Genomic DNA, 17,069 nt, shown 5'->3' on the forward strand with positions numbered 1-17,069 from the left:
TTTGAGACTTCCAGGATCTCAAGAAATAAATAAGAGTAGCTGCCTCTCATCTAATGATTTGTACTCATACCACGTGCAAAATCTGATGCTTCTATCTGCTGCATGGTTTAATCCTTAGCACAACTTTATGCACACTGTGACTCCCATTGCACAGCTGATGGAACAGAGGCTCAAAGTAGCATTGATACTTCCCTAAAATCAAACACTTGAAAAATGAAAACCCTAATCCATCAGATGCAGACAGAGCCTTGATTGTTCTTCTGCATGATGCCATCCATGGGGACAACCTGAGTTTCTTAACCATTGAACAAATGCACCTCATCCCACAAAAGAGGAAAAATAAAAAGGGGGAAAACTAGGACTCTAATACCTCACTTACAATGTAGCTACATTATGCCAAATGTGCTACATCTCTTCCTTTATGAGTTTGCTCATACCTTGAAGAATTGTAGAGGTGATTTATATAAATCCTCCATCACCTAGATAATACAGGTAAAGAAGAAACCAGATTGCCCTCAAATTACTCAGATCATTGAAGAGGAAATGATGGTTTTCACCCCATTAAATGTTCAGGCTTTAAAAATTGAACTGGTTCCTGCTGCTTCCAGCTGGAAAGCCACCCACTGTCCCATTTAATCTGTACATATCCTATGGTGATTTATCATTATGCTTTCCATAAATCTCCCCAAACTGTCTTAAAGATAATCAGGAGGCATTTGTAAAGGTCTGTTGGGTCAATTACATCACCTTTGAGTCCAGCTCAGTTAATTATTTTTTTTTTTTAAAGGAGTGTTCCATACTGTTTCAACATGGATCCTGTGTGGCTTCTCTGGATTCATTTCTGGAAGAAAGCTCAACTCTGAATTACTGGCAACTGTAACACATCAGAGTTGTGATATTTGAGGATTTACACACATCCACATTAGTATGTGAACAAAATACATTAGTAGGCAATCTGAATGGCCCCTACCATTTTCAACAATGCTCAAGCACAGCAAGAGGTGAGACCCACATGTCAAAACCTCTTCCATGAGGAATACTCTGCTTCTCCTTTGCCATGTAGAAAACTCAGGTATTCAGATACAGTAGTTATGGGGTGGGTGTTTTTGAGCTCTTCCACATCCTAGAAAAGCATGAAAGCTTTGTTTTCTTTTTTAGGCACTTTATAGACTACTAATGACATGTCCTGAATACACTCTCATGTTTTAAATGCATGGTCTGTGCTTTTCTGGCAGAAAATACCAACCATTACATTTGTGTGGTTACCTTCCAACTGCAAAGGTGTGTTTCCTTTGGAGAATTATTTTTTCCCTCCTATACCTTCATCTCCACAACCCAATTATCCTGAGCTCTTTTTGGTGTGTAAAATAGTAACAGCAGCAGCAGCAACAGCACCCAGGGGTCATCTCAGAAGTGGCACTCTGAAATAACCCTTGGGTTTGTCTCAGAAGTGAAGCGGCACCTGTCAGTCACCATGCTTTCTGAAGTTGCCACACACCGTGATTGGGAGGAAGAGGGGCTGTGTGGCTGTGTTGTTCTAGGTTTGGTTTCTTCCTTATTCTATGAACTAGGGGTGGGAGAACTGTTTCTAAGGGGTTCTAGGTCATGATTTCTTCAAAGTCAGATAGCTGCTTCATCTGTTCAATCTGCATAGAATGCCTTCGAAGGAGTTTCTTTTTACTTCTCAAGTCAACTCTCTTTGGTGAATTTGGAGCAACAGGAAGCATAGACTTTAAGCCACCAGCAAGTGGAGAAGGTGGTTTGCTACTGGCTCTGATATCTGGGATAGGTGGGTTTGAACTCACATTTAAAGGGGGAAGAAAGCCAGGCCTCGTGTGAGCAATGCGGTCTAGTAAGAGAGTTCCTGAACCTCTTCTTTCTAGAAGATGAGGGGGCCTGCGGCGCACTGAGCTGGGAGATGTGCTGGGTACAGTGTCCAGGCACTCCCGAGAGCCATGGAAAAGGGACAAGTGGGAGCTGTTGAGCTTCTTTCTGTCCAAATGTCCTTTACCTGACTCAAGGGACATGGAGTTGGGTGGGTCAGCCCCTGTCGATACGTCTAAGTCATAGAGGTCATTTTCCAACAGCTTGAGAGATGCTGAATCTTTCAGAGCTGATGGTCCTGGTGGACACATCCCACCCTTCTCTTGGTCAACAGGAAGTGTTCCTCTCCTGGCCAGGCGTGGGTGGGGAGCCTGGACTTTCTCATAAGCTGCTTTCCAGGTAGCTGGTGCCGAAGCTGGAATCTTCAGAACTTGTTCCTGTACTGTGGGGAAGAGAGTGGAGTCTTTACTGTCAATGCTGTTGGTTCTGGAGAGTGACCCCCTTCTAGGGAAGGGCATGTCACTGATGCTCCTGATGACCTCATTGTCTGTGCTTGTGCATGGGTTTCGTCCTGGCGTGTGGAGGCTGCCAGCACAGAGGGAGCAATCAAGCCCCAGGGTTCAGACTGGAGCCTCTTCAGTTGGGGCAAACGGGCCCTTTTAAGGCTAGGCACTTTCCTGGTGGGTGATCCAGACTCATTCAGGATCTTAGAACTACTACAGCCATTTTGGTGTCCTGTTTGGAGGATGAAGAAATCATCATCCTTCTCACTGGGTGAAGAACCCAAACCAGGAGCCTTCAGTTCAATGTCAGAAGGAGATGCACACAGTGGTGGTGACTGTCTGTCTTCCACTTTGGGTGATGGAGGGACATTGAGATACTGCTTGGTGGTTTTTGTGCCTGAAGATGATTTGTCTGTTGTTATAATAATCACTTCCTTACCTTTTGCTTTGCAGGCATCAAGGAGATGCTTCAGTGCATCCTTGTCATCCGCATTTATTGCATAGACCAGGGCTGAAGCCCCAGTGCGATCCTCAAGACTGGGGTCTGCTCCATTCTCCAGCAGTAAGGACACCACTTCTCCCCCAGCTCTTCTGATGCAAGCATGGATGAGCGCAGTCTTGCCAGACTTATCCTGGATATTGGGGTCTGCCCTATTGTCCAACAGATACTTCACCATCTTAGACTTGCTAATGCTTTGCTGGTCCACATGCTTGGTAATGCATGCCACCATGAGAGCTGTTTCACCTTTGTCGTTGCTCTCATTGATATAAGCTCCCCCTTCCAAGAGGAGTCTGGTCAGCCGGAGCCTCCCTAACCATACAGCCTTTAAGAGGGAGTTTCCATCAGTCCTCAACTCAGTGTCGTCATCCATCATGGTGGCTACAACTTAGGACCTCTGAGCCACAGGGGCAATCAGACCTAGCAAGGGAAGAAGAAGAGAAAGCATTATATAGTCTATTGCTATTCTATGCAGCAGGGTTATTTCAAAGTCTAGATGCAATCATGTCCCTGCCTGATCCCAAGCTGTGTTGCCTGAACTGTGTTATTGAATGCCTATGAGTGGGTCTATTCATCTATAATGGAGGTAGAAATAGTAGTGACCTACATCTTAGGGTTATTCAAAAGATTTCTTCAGATAGTGTGTATAAAACACCTGGCTAAGGGCTGCAGAGTTGGTTCAGTGTTTAAGAGCATTTGATACTCTTGCAGAAGACCTGGGTTTGAGTCCCAGAACCCACATTAATCTGTAACTCCAATTTTAGGGACCCAACACCTTTTGACCTCCATGGGCACCAGGCATACACCTGGTACACATATGTGCATGAAGTCAAAACACTCATACACATAAAATAATATTAATTAAGTCTAAAAAATGTGTGTAAAACAAACACACACAAAAACCACCTGGCCATATGAAAAGCAATTAGCATAATGCAGAGCACACAGTAACTATTTTTAAATTGCAAGATATGGTTGTGTTGACTTCTCAGTTAACACAAATATAGAAATCTAAGTTCCTTTAAAAATTAAACATTCATATCTGTTTTTGTTTTTAACTGTTGGATCCTCCGCACTTAGCAGTGATTCACACATAATGAGTGGGGCACTTTACAAATAATCGTTAAAAGCATTGTTATTGATGTGCATCAGAAAAGCTAGTAGAAAATACACCAACGTGTTGATCCTTATTCTAGGTAATAGGCCTAAGGAGGAATTCATCTTTTTCTTTTTGTTGTGTTCCTAAAATGAATATGTATCACTATGAGTATGAAGAAAAAGCAGTAATAAATATATATGATAAAGTCAATATAACCATTCTTTTCCAGGATCTAGTCTCCACTTTCCCAGCAGATGTCAGAATTCCCATTTGCCTAATTCACAGCATCTTCCACCATGCCATGTTGTATCCTTCCCTCCTGTTGAGCTGATATATGGCAGAGAATAGAGAGCAGTGTTGAATTTTTGTTCTCACATATTGTGAAACAAAGTATAAAACCAAAGTTTCCTCCATCAAAATTTGTCACACTCTGGTTTTCTGTCTTGTTCTCTTCATGGGAGTTGTCTAGTCTATGGGTTCAGAACTTTCACACTGTGTGTTTGAGATGCATTTTACAAATAGGAAGTGATAGGAAGGCTGGCATGGATGCCATAAACAGCCTATAGGTACCAATTACATTGACTCATGTCTGCAAGAATGGCCTCTCCACATGGACACCCTGGGTAGCCAGCTCTAACTGAGCTGACGGCCTGTTATTTCCCCCTCATCTGATCTACAGCATTCTTTCTCTTCCTGTATTACTCAAAGCAATGGCTTCGCAGTTTCTATTTTCTATAGATTTGGAAGGCAAACTCTCTTGGCTGAAATTGAGAGATAAATGCTCATCCTTTAAAAAATATTAATGCATAAAAAATAAAACCAGGGCCTGAGAGATAGCTCAGGTGGCCATACAAACAGGAGGACCTGAATTCAAGCCCCAGAACCCACTTAAAAAGACAGGCATGGGAAAGCACATTTGTAATCCTAGAGATGGGGAAATAACAGCAGAAGTATCTTGGGGGCTTTGTGGCCAGAAATCCTAGCCTAATCATTAAACTTCAGGTCCTAGTGAGAGACCTTGCCTCAAAAAATTAAAATATGGATGGCTCCTTAGGAATATACTATCCAAGGTTGGCCTCTCCACACTCATGCACGAGTGCTTGAGCATACACACGCACACGCACACACACGCACGCACACACACACACGCACACGCACGCACGCACGCACGCACACATGCACATGCACACCATTGCCATGGCTGTCACCATCGCCATCACCATCATCATCACTACCACACCATACCACATTAAGCAAAAGAGGTTTCGTTGATCCATCCCAGCTCCTCTTGGAAGCACTTTCGTTAAAAGTAACAGCAGCAACAGCCCGGTCTGTATCTTCCTGATTTGGCTCATTTCCCACTACTTCAGATGCATCATTCTGAAGATTCTGAGTCTAAACTGCTGCAATTGTGCTTATATGTTTCTATGAGAGTTTCTGAAAAATTGCTGTCACCTTAGGGCATTGCACAATTGATATATCAACATGTCTGTATTTCCATCTCCTTCCCCATTCCCTTTCTCCTTTAACATCCTATTGATCTTCATCTTCTCTGTGTGTCTGTGGCTTTTCTCTCTCCTGCCATCATAATGATCTCCTTAACGGTGTGCTTCCTATGGTGGCTGTGTTAAAGTCTTGAATTGTTCAATATTCAATAAACTTCTTAGTCTCCAAGCTCTGGCATTCCAAAGCAGAATTTCCAAGCATTAACTAAATGAAAGGGGATAGCCAGTGAAAATACTTCTTGTCATTCCATCACAGAAGCCTTTCTTCCCCTGACCCTAAGTCACCTTCTGGAATTATTCCATGAGATGCCAGCTCTTCTCACATTCTACCTTAAAATGTCAGTGTTTCTTATATACGCCCACTTTTCTCCCTCCTGGCACTGCTCTTGTTTCTAACTATAAGGACTCCCTGCTCTTCTTTAATTATTCATCATCCTCCAAACATCAGCTCAAATGTTACTTCCTTTGTAATCAAGAGAAAAATCAATCAAGATCCAAGAGGGAAAGTTGAGTAAAATTACAATGACTCATATCCAGACTATATAAAGAACTCCTCCAAATCACTTCCTCCAAAAGAGGATACACAAATGACCCATGAGCTTTACATGCTCATCAAAGGTACTCAGTCTCATTAGCACTCAAGGAAAATCAAATCAAAGCACAAGGTACCACTCAATGTTAGACAGAATGACAACCCAAAGGATGCAGGAAGTCAGAAACCATCAGGAACATGTTGGGGTATAAATAGGTACCACTATATTAAACTGAAGTCTACATTCTGACCCGGTCATCCCATGCCTAGATTGATACTTGTGGTAATCTATAAACCATGGCTACAAAATTCTCCTATCCTGGTATATGTATGAGGAGCTGGCCAATAAAATAGGCAAAATAACACCACTTTTGAGCAAAGCCTTCACATCTTGCAATATCTAACTAAGTTTTCCCATTTGGAACCCACCTGCTTTATGAGGAAGACTGAGCTATCCCAACAGAAAGGGATAAAAGCTCTAAGTTTTCCCTCTTGGAAACCACCTTCTTAGTGAGAAATACTAGGATACCCCACTAGAAAGGTCAGGTGGAGCTTCAGCTAACTTCTTGAATGTAGGTGAGACCATTTCATCTGTCTAGCCTTAATCAGCTCCCAGATGATTGCAACTGACTAAGTGAAACTACCAATAATCCGAGAAGCAAGTTGAAGAGAGAACTACCTTCTCTTCTGAAATTTTTGGCCTTTGGAGGACAAGAAAAGGCACTCTAGAAGACTTTCAGTTAATTAGTGTGTTTTTGTCTCTAATTATGTGAGTTGAAATTTCTGCTATTTATAATCAAATAAGTCCTGAATAAAGTATCAGTGCTGTTTGTTTATCTGTTCACTTATTCATCATCAAACATAGTCAGATATGAAGATAAAGAAATATATGGTTATTTATATGGATATTAAGGGATTTATATGGAATGCAAGTATTTACAATCTAGAAGGAAGGTAATAATAATAAATTTTTATGGTATGCTTGCCATGTACCAAACAATGTGCTGAATAATGACAATGTTCTATGCATTATCACTTAATCCTTACAACAATACCATGAGATGGATAGTAATGGTACCAGTTTCTTAAACTGAAGTTTAAACTGGGCATCAGGGAAAGAAAGTCACTTATCTAAAATCACCAAGTAGTAGGTTGTAGAGTTAGAATTCAAATCCAGCAGTCCCACCTCAAAGTCCATGTTCTTGGTATCTATGTGAAATAACTGTAGTTTGGTGCAGTAAATCCCAGAATTGAAGACAAACATACAGCATCGAGAAATGAGTACCATGAGGAACTAAGGGTACAGATTAGGAGAAGATTCATAATGAACACACAATTGGGCTAGCCCTTAAAAAGGAGGTATGGAAGTGTCTTGGATCAAACTATTGAAGGTGTTAAACCTGTGGTTATAAAGAGAAGGGTAGCATATCAAAGAAATTTAGAGAACCTTGTGGTATAGGGTCAGGGACGAAGGGGTATAGGCATGGCAGAGTGAGCTAACTAGTAGGCCAGGCAACACTTTTTGGACTGTTGTCCTAAAGTTAGATGCTGGTATGTGGAAATGCCAAATAGTGGATAGCTGAATTGAAAAGATGACATAATCATTGGTGAGAGGGTAGGAATGGATTGGGAGCCTAGGAGGCCACATAAGAGCCTTGTGGAGATGAAGAGAATTAGGGCTGCCCCAATACAGAGGCTGAGGGTGAGTAAAGCTGGAGAGAACTTAGAAAGGCAGCACTGACCAGTGATACATTTGATGTGTGAATCAACCAATACCTAGTTTCCTTTCATTTGATATTTGTCTTCTACTGTGCCCAATGAAGCAAATGCTATGAACACTGGGAAGATGGGATACTTTACTGGGGGTCTCTAAACTTGGATTTCTCACTGGAAACAGCTGACACATCCTCTGAATTTTGAAATCCTGTCACTTTAGCCACTCTAGATGCTATCATTTTATTTTTAAAATCTTACCTGATGCCTGGGTCAGTAAAACATTTGCCTTGCAAGCATAAGGACCTGAGTTTGAGACCCAGAATTCCTGTGAAAAAGCCAGGTGTGGCAGAGCACACTTGGAAAACCAACACTGGTAGGCAGAGACAGGAAGATCCCTGATGCTCCCTGGATATCCTGGTTAGCCTACTTGATGAGTTCCAGACCAATGAAAATTGTCTCAAAAATTAATTATATATATATATATATGTGTGTGTGTGTGTGTGTATATACATATATATGTATATTTTTTTTCAAAAATTTAAAGATGAACAATAATTAACACATAACCCCAAAGAAAATGATTTTCTTGTGATTCAGAAAAAAAGTAAACTGAGACATGAGCAGTGTCTTTCTGCTGTCCTTCTTCCCATGCTCTTGACATGCCCACTACATACACCTCTAAATGATCCTTAAGACTTAACTAATTTAACATTATGACTGTGGTGATGACTAGCATGACTCCAAGGCACTGGGGCTACAAAATAAATGCTGAAGACTAAGTACCACCAACATCCAAAAGTTAAATCATGTACTGTTTGACTAGCATGACGGGGGAGGGTGTACACCATCTTTGTCCTGAAGTTCTTCTGTTATTTTGTTATCTACAAATGCTTAGAAGTCATATGTCCTTTTTAAGCTCCAAGAGGCCATCTTGCTCAATCTTCCAGATTTAAAAAATAGGAAGCAAAAATGACAGGCTTTGAGCCTTTTCCTCTTTGAATCTAGAATCATTCATTATCATATCTTTCCAAGTGTTTGGCCTGAGTTTTTCAGACCAAAGCCACAAATTAAAGTCCTAAGGCCCATGTGACCCACAGTCATGTGCTGTTTGACTGGCATGACATTTTAAATGTTTTTGATTTGTTGACTTTATTTCCTGAGTATGAATGTTTTGCTTGAATATGTATCTGTGTATCATGTGATTGCCAGGTACCCAAGGAGGTCACACAAGGGTGTGGAATGACTGTAAGCTGACATGTAGGTTCTGAGAGTAGAACCCAGGTCATCTGCAAGAACAAAAAGTGTTTGTAACAGCTGAGCCATCTCTCCAGCCCCTGGCATGATATATTTATTATTATATTTGAATACAAGGATTAGTTATTGTTTAGCATGAGAAGGCCCTCTCTATAGTATTACAACTATTCATTTACAATTATTCATATATTTGTTAATTTATCTGGACTAAATAGGGACAGAGGTTTACATACAAGCACAAAAGGCCATCATGCCATAGTTTGACCCTTTCTCTCACGTCCTATTGCTGACCTCTTCAAAGCTGTCAGAAAAATCAGATAAAACAATAAATGTAGAGGCTTTCTGTTCTTGTTGTTAACTTGAAGGTGCATATAGTCAAGTGAGACATCATAAATTATGTAATTAGCGATTACTTTGGTAAAGATGTAATGTCATAATGTCATTCCCTTGCTTGCTACTTTCTTTGGTCACAAGTCCAACAAATTTCCAGTTATCTTCCCTCATTTGTCACACAGGCAAATATTTCAGTGATCTGAAATATGTTGTTATGCAAAAGAGAAAGTTCTGTGGATATTTTGTGAGTATCTCCATAATTATTTATGCCTTACCCAAAAGGCTTAGGTATATATTGTTCTTATTGACCCAGAACAGACTTCTAGGACTTTCTAAGATGTATTTCATATCCATTTGTTTCTGGCTATAGTTCATCTTGTTTTTCCTCTACTTCTTCAACTACTTCTGAATATAAGCCTCGTATCTTATGAATCTTTAAAGATGGTTTTAAGTTCTTTGGGAACAAAAATAGATTATAGTTAATATGCATCTATTAAGTTGATCCAAAAGTAGTTTAGAAGTCATTTCTCTCACGTGTTAATATTATTTATCTAAATACTTTTAGTACTGAAATTGACAAATTCCAAGCTCCAAAGGAAATGCCAGTCTGCAGAAGGTGGTATTGCCAAACAAAGATGCAAGAGAGCTGTTCAGAATTTCAGCTCTGTTGCTAGGTAGGTACCTAAGGAATTTGGGACAAGTGTTCTTTTGCCGAATGAATAGGATAACCCCAAGCCCTACCCATTTCACAGTGTTGTAAGGATCAAATGATAGGCAGTATGTGAATTTCCTGTAGGAAGTTCTGCTTAAAAATTCCTAATGGGTTGTAAGCTTGTCTCATGTCTTTTCCATGGAGTCCTGCCCTGCTCTGAACCCAAGCCTGCCCTGTAATAGCATATTGTTCATTACTGCCTTGTAGCTTTTCCAACTACCTGCTACTTTCTTCTTTCCTACTAACTTCACAGTTAAAGTTTTAGAAACACAAACACACCACACACACACACACACACACACACACACACACTTTTTGAGACAGAGTCTCATGTATCTCATTGTGGCCTCAAATTCACAAGTAAAGGAAAATGGCCTTGAACTTCTGATTCTTCTGCCTTCTCCTCCAGAGTACTTAGATTGTAGGATTGCAACCATTACGCTCAGTTTTACTGATTGTGAGGGTCTTACCCAGGGCTTTGATCGTGCTGAGCAGACACTCTACCTATTAGGTTATAGCTCCAAACACCTGCAGTATGTCCTAAGGCATAGTGCTACAACTTTGTTCTGGTTCTGTCCCTCCAACTCCAAGCTCAGAGCTGTTCCACGGAGGGAACTCTGCTCAGACTTATGGTTCCATTTCTGCAAGCTGGAGTGGAGTTTAAGGTTCAGTCAGCTGTAAAGTCCCTGGTTGTATAAACTTGGACAAGTTTCTTAGTCTCTCTTACTTCAGTTTTTCTCATCTGAAAAATGGGGATAAAAATAGCGTACAGATAGAGCTATCATGGTGCATAAAATTATACAATCTATGTAGAGCGTTTGGCACAGGGTGTTGGCACACTGGAAGCGGTATAAATGACAAGTACTTGAGAAAGTTTGGGTACACATTCCAAAACTAAGGAGGCCACTTCGTTCAGCTGCAGCATTTGCGGAAGCGTGGAAGGTATCTTTGCACTCCGGCTCTTCCTTCTGTAGTCACAGGAAGCAGGTTGAAGCCCATTAAAAATTGAACTTCACATTTGTGTTTGCGGTTCAAGAGCCTTGTCTGGCTGAACCAAGGGAGTCGCCGCCCATAGCTCATCGAGGTAGCAGTTTAGGAGCCAATCCCAGCGGTTGGCTCAAAGCTGCCTGGGGGAGGAGGGGCTCTGTCCGAGGTGCTGAAACCCGGGGTGCGGCCGCGCCTGGTGTGTGGGCGTTCATTGCTATCAGTGTTGTTGGGCACCTTCCTGAAGGCCGAATATGGGGGAGGGAGGGATTCAAATGAAGTCAGAGCAGTAAATGCTCATGCCATCATTTTTTTTTCAGAAATTCTCAGACACATATGCTTTACGATTATGTGCACATTTTCAGATTTTTTCACATTTCACATCTTCTCATTGCCCACTCATCACAGGTTTAGGCAAAAACGTTAAGACTTTGCTATGGCTTCAGTTCCTGTAAAAACCCAGACGCCTAACAGCCAGCCCCAATCTGCAACCATTTCCTACAAAAAATCCCTGGCTCCTACGCATCTCATCCCCACGCGTTAATGCAAATATATATATTTATATTTAAATTAAATCCTTCCATTCCAGTCTCCCACAATTTCCTGTGATGAAAGGAGGCTCTCTCCTTCAGCCCCGCCTCCTGCCCTGGCTAGACTACGTGGACTTACTTCTGGGGAGCCTTGGGTCTCACCTAGGTGACCAGCGGAAAGCCCTTAAGGCGCACTTACCCAGTGGGGATGCTTACCTGCTTACCCAGCGATGCTACCTTGGTCCAGGACTTGGACAGTGTTATCACTTCCATAGCACCTCCTCCTGCAGCTTCAGCTTAGCTGCCAGAGAGCTCTGCCAGTCTGAGGCACCGCCAGCAGCCAGGCTAGCCCTGTCCTCCTCGTGGATGCCGTTGAATGCAGACTTGCTCAGAACTTCTTCAAGGGCCATAAATGAAACCTCTGTGTCAGTGTCTCAGACCGCTCTCTGCTCTTCCAAGTTGTGGCGGCCAAGGAAAGGGGCGTTTAATAAGAAAAAAGAAGTATTAAAGAAACGTGAGAACGCTCCCCCAGCTTGGAGCTGTTGGCTGCAGAGCTCCTGCGCAGCCCAGTCCTGCAGCTTGGCTTCTGCTGGCTCTACTGGCTGACAAGCCACTGCGGCCCGCTGGCGCCTGAGAATGGCTCTCCAACCGCGAACAGAGAAGGCAGTGTGGGTGGGTGTGAGAGAGGAAGCCAGAAGGAGGGGGCAGCGAGGGTGGGGAGGTGCTTACCTGCCGCTGTCGGAAAAGGAGCCGCTGCCCTGCTCCCTTGTCCCCAGCTCTGGGAGGGATTAGATTTAACTCAACCACTTAGCAGGAGCCTTAGAACCCCTGGCTGGCCTGCGCACTTGGTGAGTCCAGACCTTGGGGTCTGGAGACTTGAAAAGACCTTCTTTGGTCATTCTGTGGCTTTGCCTGCCTCAGATTTGATAAATTTGAAAAAATCTTTGGGGTCTCAGGATGACAGTCTGTAATGTGGATAGGAGAGGATCTGGTTATTTGAGATAGTTCCCACATGCATGATTCTGGATTCCATCAACTTCATCCTTTACCCCACCTCCTCCTACTCTCATGACTTCCCATGGAGTCATCACTAACAGTATTTGTTGTCTTTTAACTAAATTAATTTACGGATACTGCATATCATTCATAGCAGAGAGCTATATCTGGAAAGTGGGTGTCTTCTTCCTCCCAGCCCTGTAGTACCCTTCTCCCACTAGTCAGCTTCCAGAGGTAAGCTGAATTTTCTTCTATACACACACACATAGCATCTATTTATCCTACCCCAAACCGTCCTACTTCTTGAGTCAACTTTAGTGAATTCTATATTCCTTGAAAATTATCTGTCTCATTTATATGTCCAACGTTTCTAAGTGTTGCCTTGCCATTTTTTTCCAATATTATGTGATTATGTGGGAATTTCACACAATGTACCCTGATCACACTCATTTACCAGTCCTCCCAGGTCCACCCCTGCAACTCTTGTGCCCTCTCAAAAAATAAAAATAATAGAAGAGGGAGAAAAATTAAAGCTACATTTTGCCATTTGTGTACATATGTATGTATGTATGTATGTATGTATGTATGTATGCATGTCTCTGACACTGTTTGCAATTTTTTCAGTTTGCATTCTTAATGCTCTCTGTTGGCATTTTCTACTACTCTATCTTCTATTTATTTTAGAATCAATCTTACTAGAGGGCTCTCTATTTTACTGATCGTTCAAATGTATGAATGCTATTTCCTACTGTGCCTTTATTAGTTGGTGGTTTCATAGTACCTTACCCAGAAGTTTCCATCCAGTATCCATGATATTTTATGACTTCAGTGCTGTTTCTGGATTTTTTTTTTTCCCTTTAAAGATTTGTATGGTCACTCCCTACATTCCCCATCTTGCTAAAGGAGTTTTCTATCCCACAGTCTCAACAATGGTTCTTTCCTAAATGCCTTTATGGTTTGTGGCTATTACGTTTGTGCAAAGAGGTAAGGTTAGGATCTGACAGATGTGAGATGCCAACTGTCCCAACACCAGTTCTGAAAAACCCATTCCTCTGTGCCCTGATTTAACACGCTATCTCTGAGAGTGATGTATTATAGTATCCAAACTCTACTTGACCATGTCTGTTCCTTTACTCAAGCATACTGCTAGATTCAAATTGTTTACTTATGTGAAGGTAGGTTTTTTTTTTTCATTTCTATTAACAAATTGATGTTTGTTAGGGAGAGTTGAGTTCTCATTGAGTTTTAATGAGGGATTATACTAACCTAACAGAATAATTTTCCTGGCATTCCAGTTTTCCCCTCAGAGATATTTAAATCATTAACATGGTCTTCTATTCACTGAGAGCTTAGATGACCCTCAAAAACCATCTGTGCTCCGTGGATTTTAAAAGGACAGATTTTCTTTTTACTATCTTTTGAAAAGCATTGATGGCTGCTGGAATGTTCTTCTCTCTCTTTCTCTCTCTCTCTCTCTCTCTCTCTCTCTCTCTCTCTCATTGAGTCAATTTTGAGTAGTGTGTGTTTGCTTGGAAAAATAAACTATTTCTTTCATTTTTTTGAAACTGTAGTTTTCCAGTTACAACTGTCCTCTTGTATTTAATTATCTGTGAACCAGATCTTTCGTGCACTTTCATCTCTGATGTCATGTTCTCACCCATTATCTTTGCTGTTTATAACTTGTGTTATTTTCCTGTAGTTTTAATTGTCTGACTTACATAATTTCCATTTTATAGTCAACGTATATGGTCATTTCAAAACATTCAATGAACATTTTCTTTCCATGTTTCAATGAAAACTTGGCATTTATGTTATACGTTCAAATATGTCCTTCACACCTCTGTCTTGCACTATGAAGAAGTACATGCTGTTGGATGAGAACACAGATCATGGAGACAAACTGCCTGTGTTTGAATCCCAGTTCTACCCCTTACTAACCACAGGATCTCTGGCAAAAGAAACACTGAACCCAATCTTCATGCTCCAGTTTCCCATTGTGTAAAATAGGGTGAAAATAGGGTGAATTCCTGTGTCTGTTTATGTGTTAGTTACATCTGCTAGTATTCAACCTATTAATAATAATCTATTAACATTTTTAAAACAAGCTGTTATAGTATCCCAGGATATTTAAAAGATTTCTTTGCAAAAAAAAAAAAAAAAGTCATTGAATCTGGGTTTATATGACCTCATTTGCCCTCTTTAGTGTGCTCAGATTCAGCTGTGAACAAGACATATTGTCTGCTTTTGCAGATGGATCTCTCTCTCTCTCTTTCTCTCTCTCTCTCTCTCTCTCTCTCTCTCTCTCTCTCTCTCTCTCTCCCACCCCCGTGTGTGTGTGTGTGTGTGTGTGTGTGTGTGTGTGTGTGTGTATTCTATGCCACCAATGCCATATGTGACAATATGAAACAAAGATTCTCAAACTACTCCAAATCTGCTCATCGGTGAATAATACAGCCACTTTGTTACCCATAGACCCTTTGTACTGGACCCACAATAGTAATAACCATGTTTTAAAACTAATTACCAATAAAAGCCATAAAATTTTAATAATCTATATTGCCAGTCCCCTCTAGCCAAAGACACTAGACCACTAGGTCTGTCAGTTCTTGATTCTTCCCCACTGTGTGCTATTTGAGCCTAAAGATTGTTCCTATAACGTGTTGTACCTGCTTTCCGATAGGAGTTTTAGCATTCTGGGTCTTGTGAAGACACTTTGAATTGACTTTTGTCAGGATGAAAGCTCTAGATCTCCTCTCACTCCTTTCCATGTGGCCTGCTCCTTTCCCCAGCACCATTTGTTGCATCATTTTTCCAATGTGCAGTCCTAACGCCTTTGTCAAAGGTTAGGTGTCTGTGGCCATGTGGGTTTGTTTACGGTCCTCCATTCTATTCCACTGTTGTGTATGTCTGGTTTGGTGACTGTGGCTCTGTAGTACAATTAACGAGTAGGCATTATGACGCCTGCACCACTATGCTTTCTATTTTCTACACTTTTGTCTGTTTGAGATGCTTCACCATGAACTTTCAGATTGCTTTTTCTAAGTCTATGAAAGATGCCATTGGAGTTTTGATGGAATCCATAGATTTCTTTAACTGAATTTAAATATATATATATATGTTGCTGGAGAGCTTCTCTCCAGGTTCCACCAAACCCCACAGTCCCACAATCCACATATAAAGTAATCACTCAGACACTTATATTACTTATAAACTGTATGGCCTTGGCAGGCTTCTTGCTAACTGTTCTTATATCTTAAAGCTGATGGCTTACCAACGTTATCCTGGCGGTGGCTGCAGTGTCTCCCCTCCTCCTTCCTGTTTCCCCAATTCTCCTCTCTCCTTGTCCAGCCTATACTTCCTGTCTGGTCACTGCCCATCAGTGTTTTATTTATATAGAGTGATATCCACAGCACTTCCCTTTTTCTTCTTTTTTTAAAAAGGAAGGTTTTAACTTTAACATGGTAAAATTAGATATAACAAAACAATTATCAAGCAAGAATTATAGTTACAATATTAAAGAAGATGTCCTATCTATCTTATATTTGTGAGTTTAATGTTTTATATCTAACTTATCTTTTATCATAACTGAGGAAATTACAACTATCTAGTCTTTAATCACATCAAAGACCTGAGAAGGAACATAATGGTACCTGAGAAGTAGTAGATGGATGCAAGCAACTTTTGGGAATCTTGTAAGAGTAGACCAAGACAGCTGGCAGCCTGGACAGTCACCTAATGTTTCTCAGCATTGTTGGTGCATTCAAATTGGCTACAGGCCTAGAGTATATGACAGACCATTTTCATAAGCAGGAATTCTGAAAGACTATCTTACCCTGTCTTGGCAGAGTACAGTGGTCACTTTCCTTGTGTTCCGCTTGTCTAGAAAGGACAGCATTGTATTCGTACTGTCAACCGTCAGGGCAAGGACAGTTCTTTGCTCAGTAGGCCACTTTATGCCAAGAAGACAAACTTCCAAATGGAAATGTCTTAGAAGCCAAACATTCTCTTGGGATCATATTGGTGCAGCCAGGAACAATTGTGTCTCACGTCAACAGAATTCTAAGTTATGTAAATGCCATATTCTCTAGGTCTATGAAGTGTTTGAAGATTACCTATCTATCTGAAATATATCTATGTATATCTAGAAGACTTAACTAACATGGCTACAAATATGATTATAATAGATGACTAATTATTAGTCTATTTTTAATTATCCATTACAATTTTAAATGAGTTGCATAAACATAATACCTCAAACAAGAATAGAAATATATATATAGTATAACAAAATTAACTTCAAGTTTGTATCAATAAACTAAAATTTATACCAATGTAAAACATTTTAAACATAAACTAAAATCTATACCAATGTAAAACATTTTAAACAAGTTGTTCTTTAAAAGTAGATTCATTAATCTACCCTTTTATCTTATCATCTCTATATCCTCCTATATATCTATATCATATCCCCTTTTCTTTTTTAGAAAGAGATCACATTTATAATCAACCTATTTTAAATAAAAATATTGGTTTTTCTCTGTCCCACACCAGAGACTCTTCTGATTTGGGACACAAGAATCTC

General features: G+C 40.8%; 1 protein-coding gene across 1 annotated transcript; it reads right to left on the reverse strand.

The window, feature by feature from the left end:
- Positions 1-673: 673 nt before the first annotated feature.
- On the reverse strand, positions 674-12,301 carry Ankrd34c (ankyrin repeat domain 34C). The gene is given in 3 exon segments (XM_028865953.2): positions 674-2,383; positions 2,386-3,246; positions 11,708-12,301. Coding segments are annotated over 2 exon segments (1,602 nt in total). The 5' UTR covers positions 3,203-3,246; positions 11,708-12,301; the 3' UTR covers positions 674-1,598.
- Positions 12,302-17,069: the final 4,768 nt, after the last annotated feature.

Source organism: Peromyscus leucopus, chromosome 7, assembly GCF_004664715.2.
Source record: "Peromyscus leucopus breed LL Stock chromosome 7, UCI_PerLeu_2.1, whole genome shotgun sequence".
NCBI classification, from domain to species: Eukaryota; Metazoa; Chordata; class Mammalia; order Rodentia; family Cricetidae; genus Peromyscus; species Peromyscus leucopus.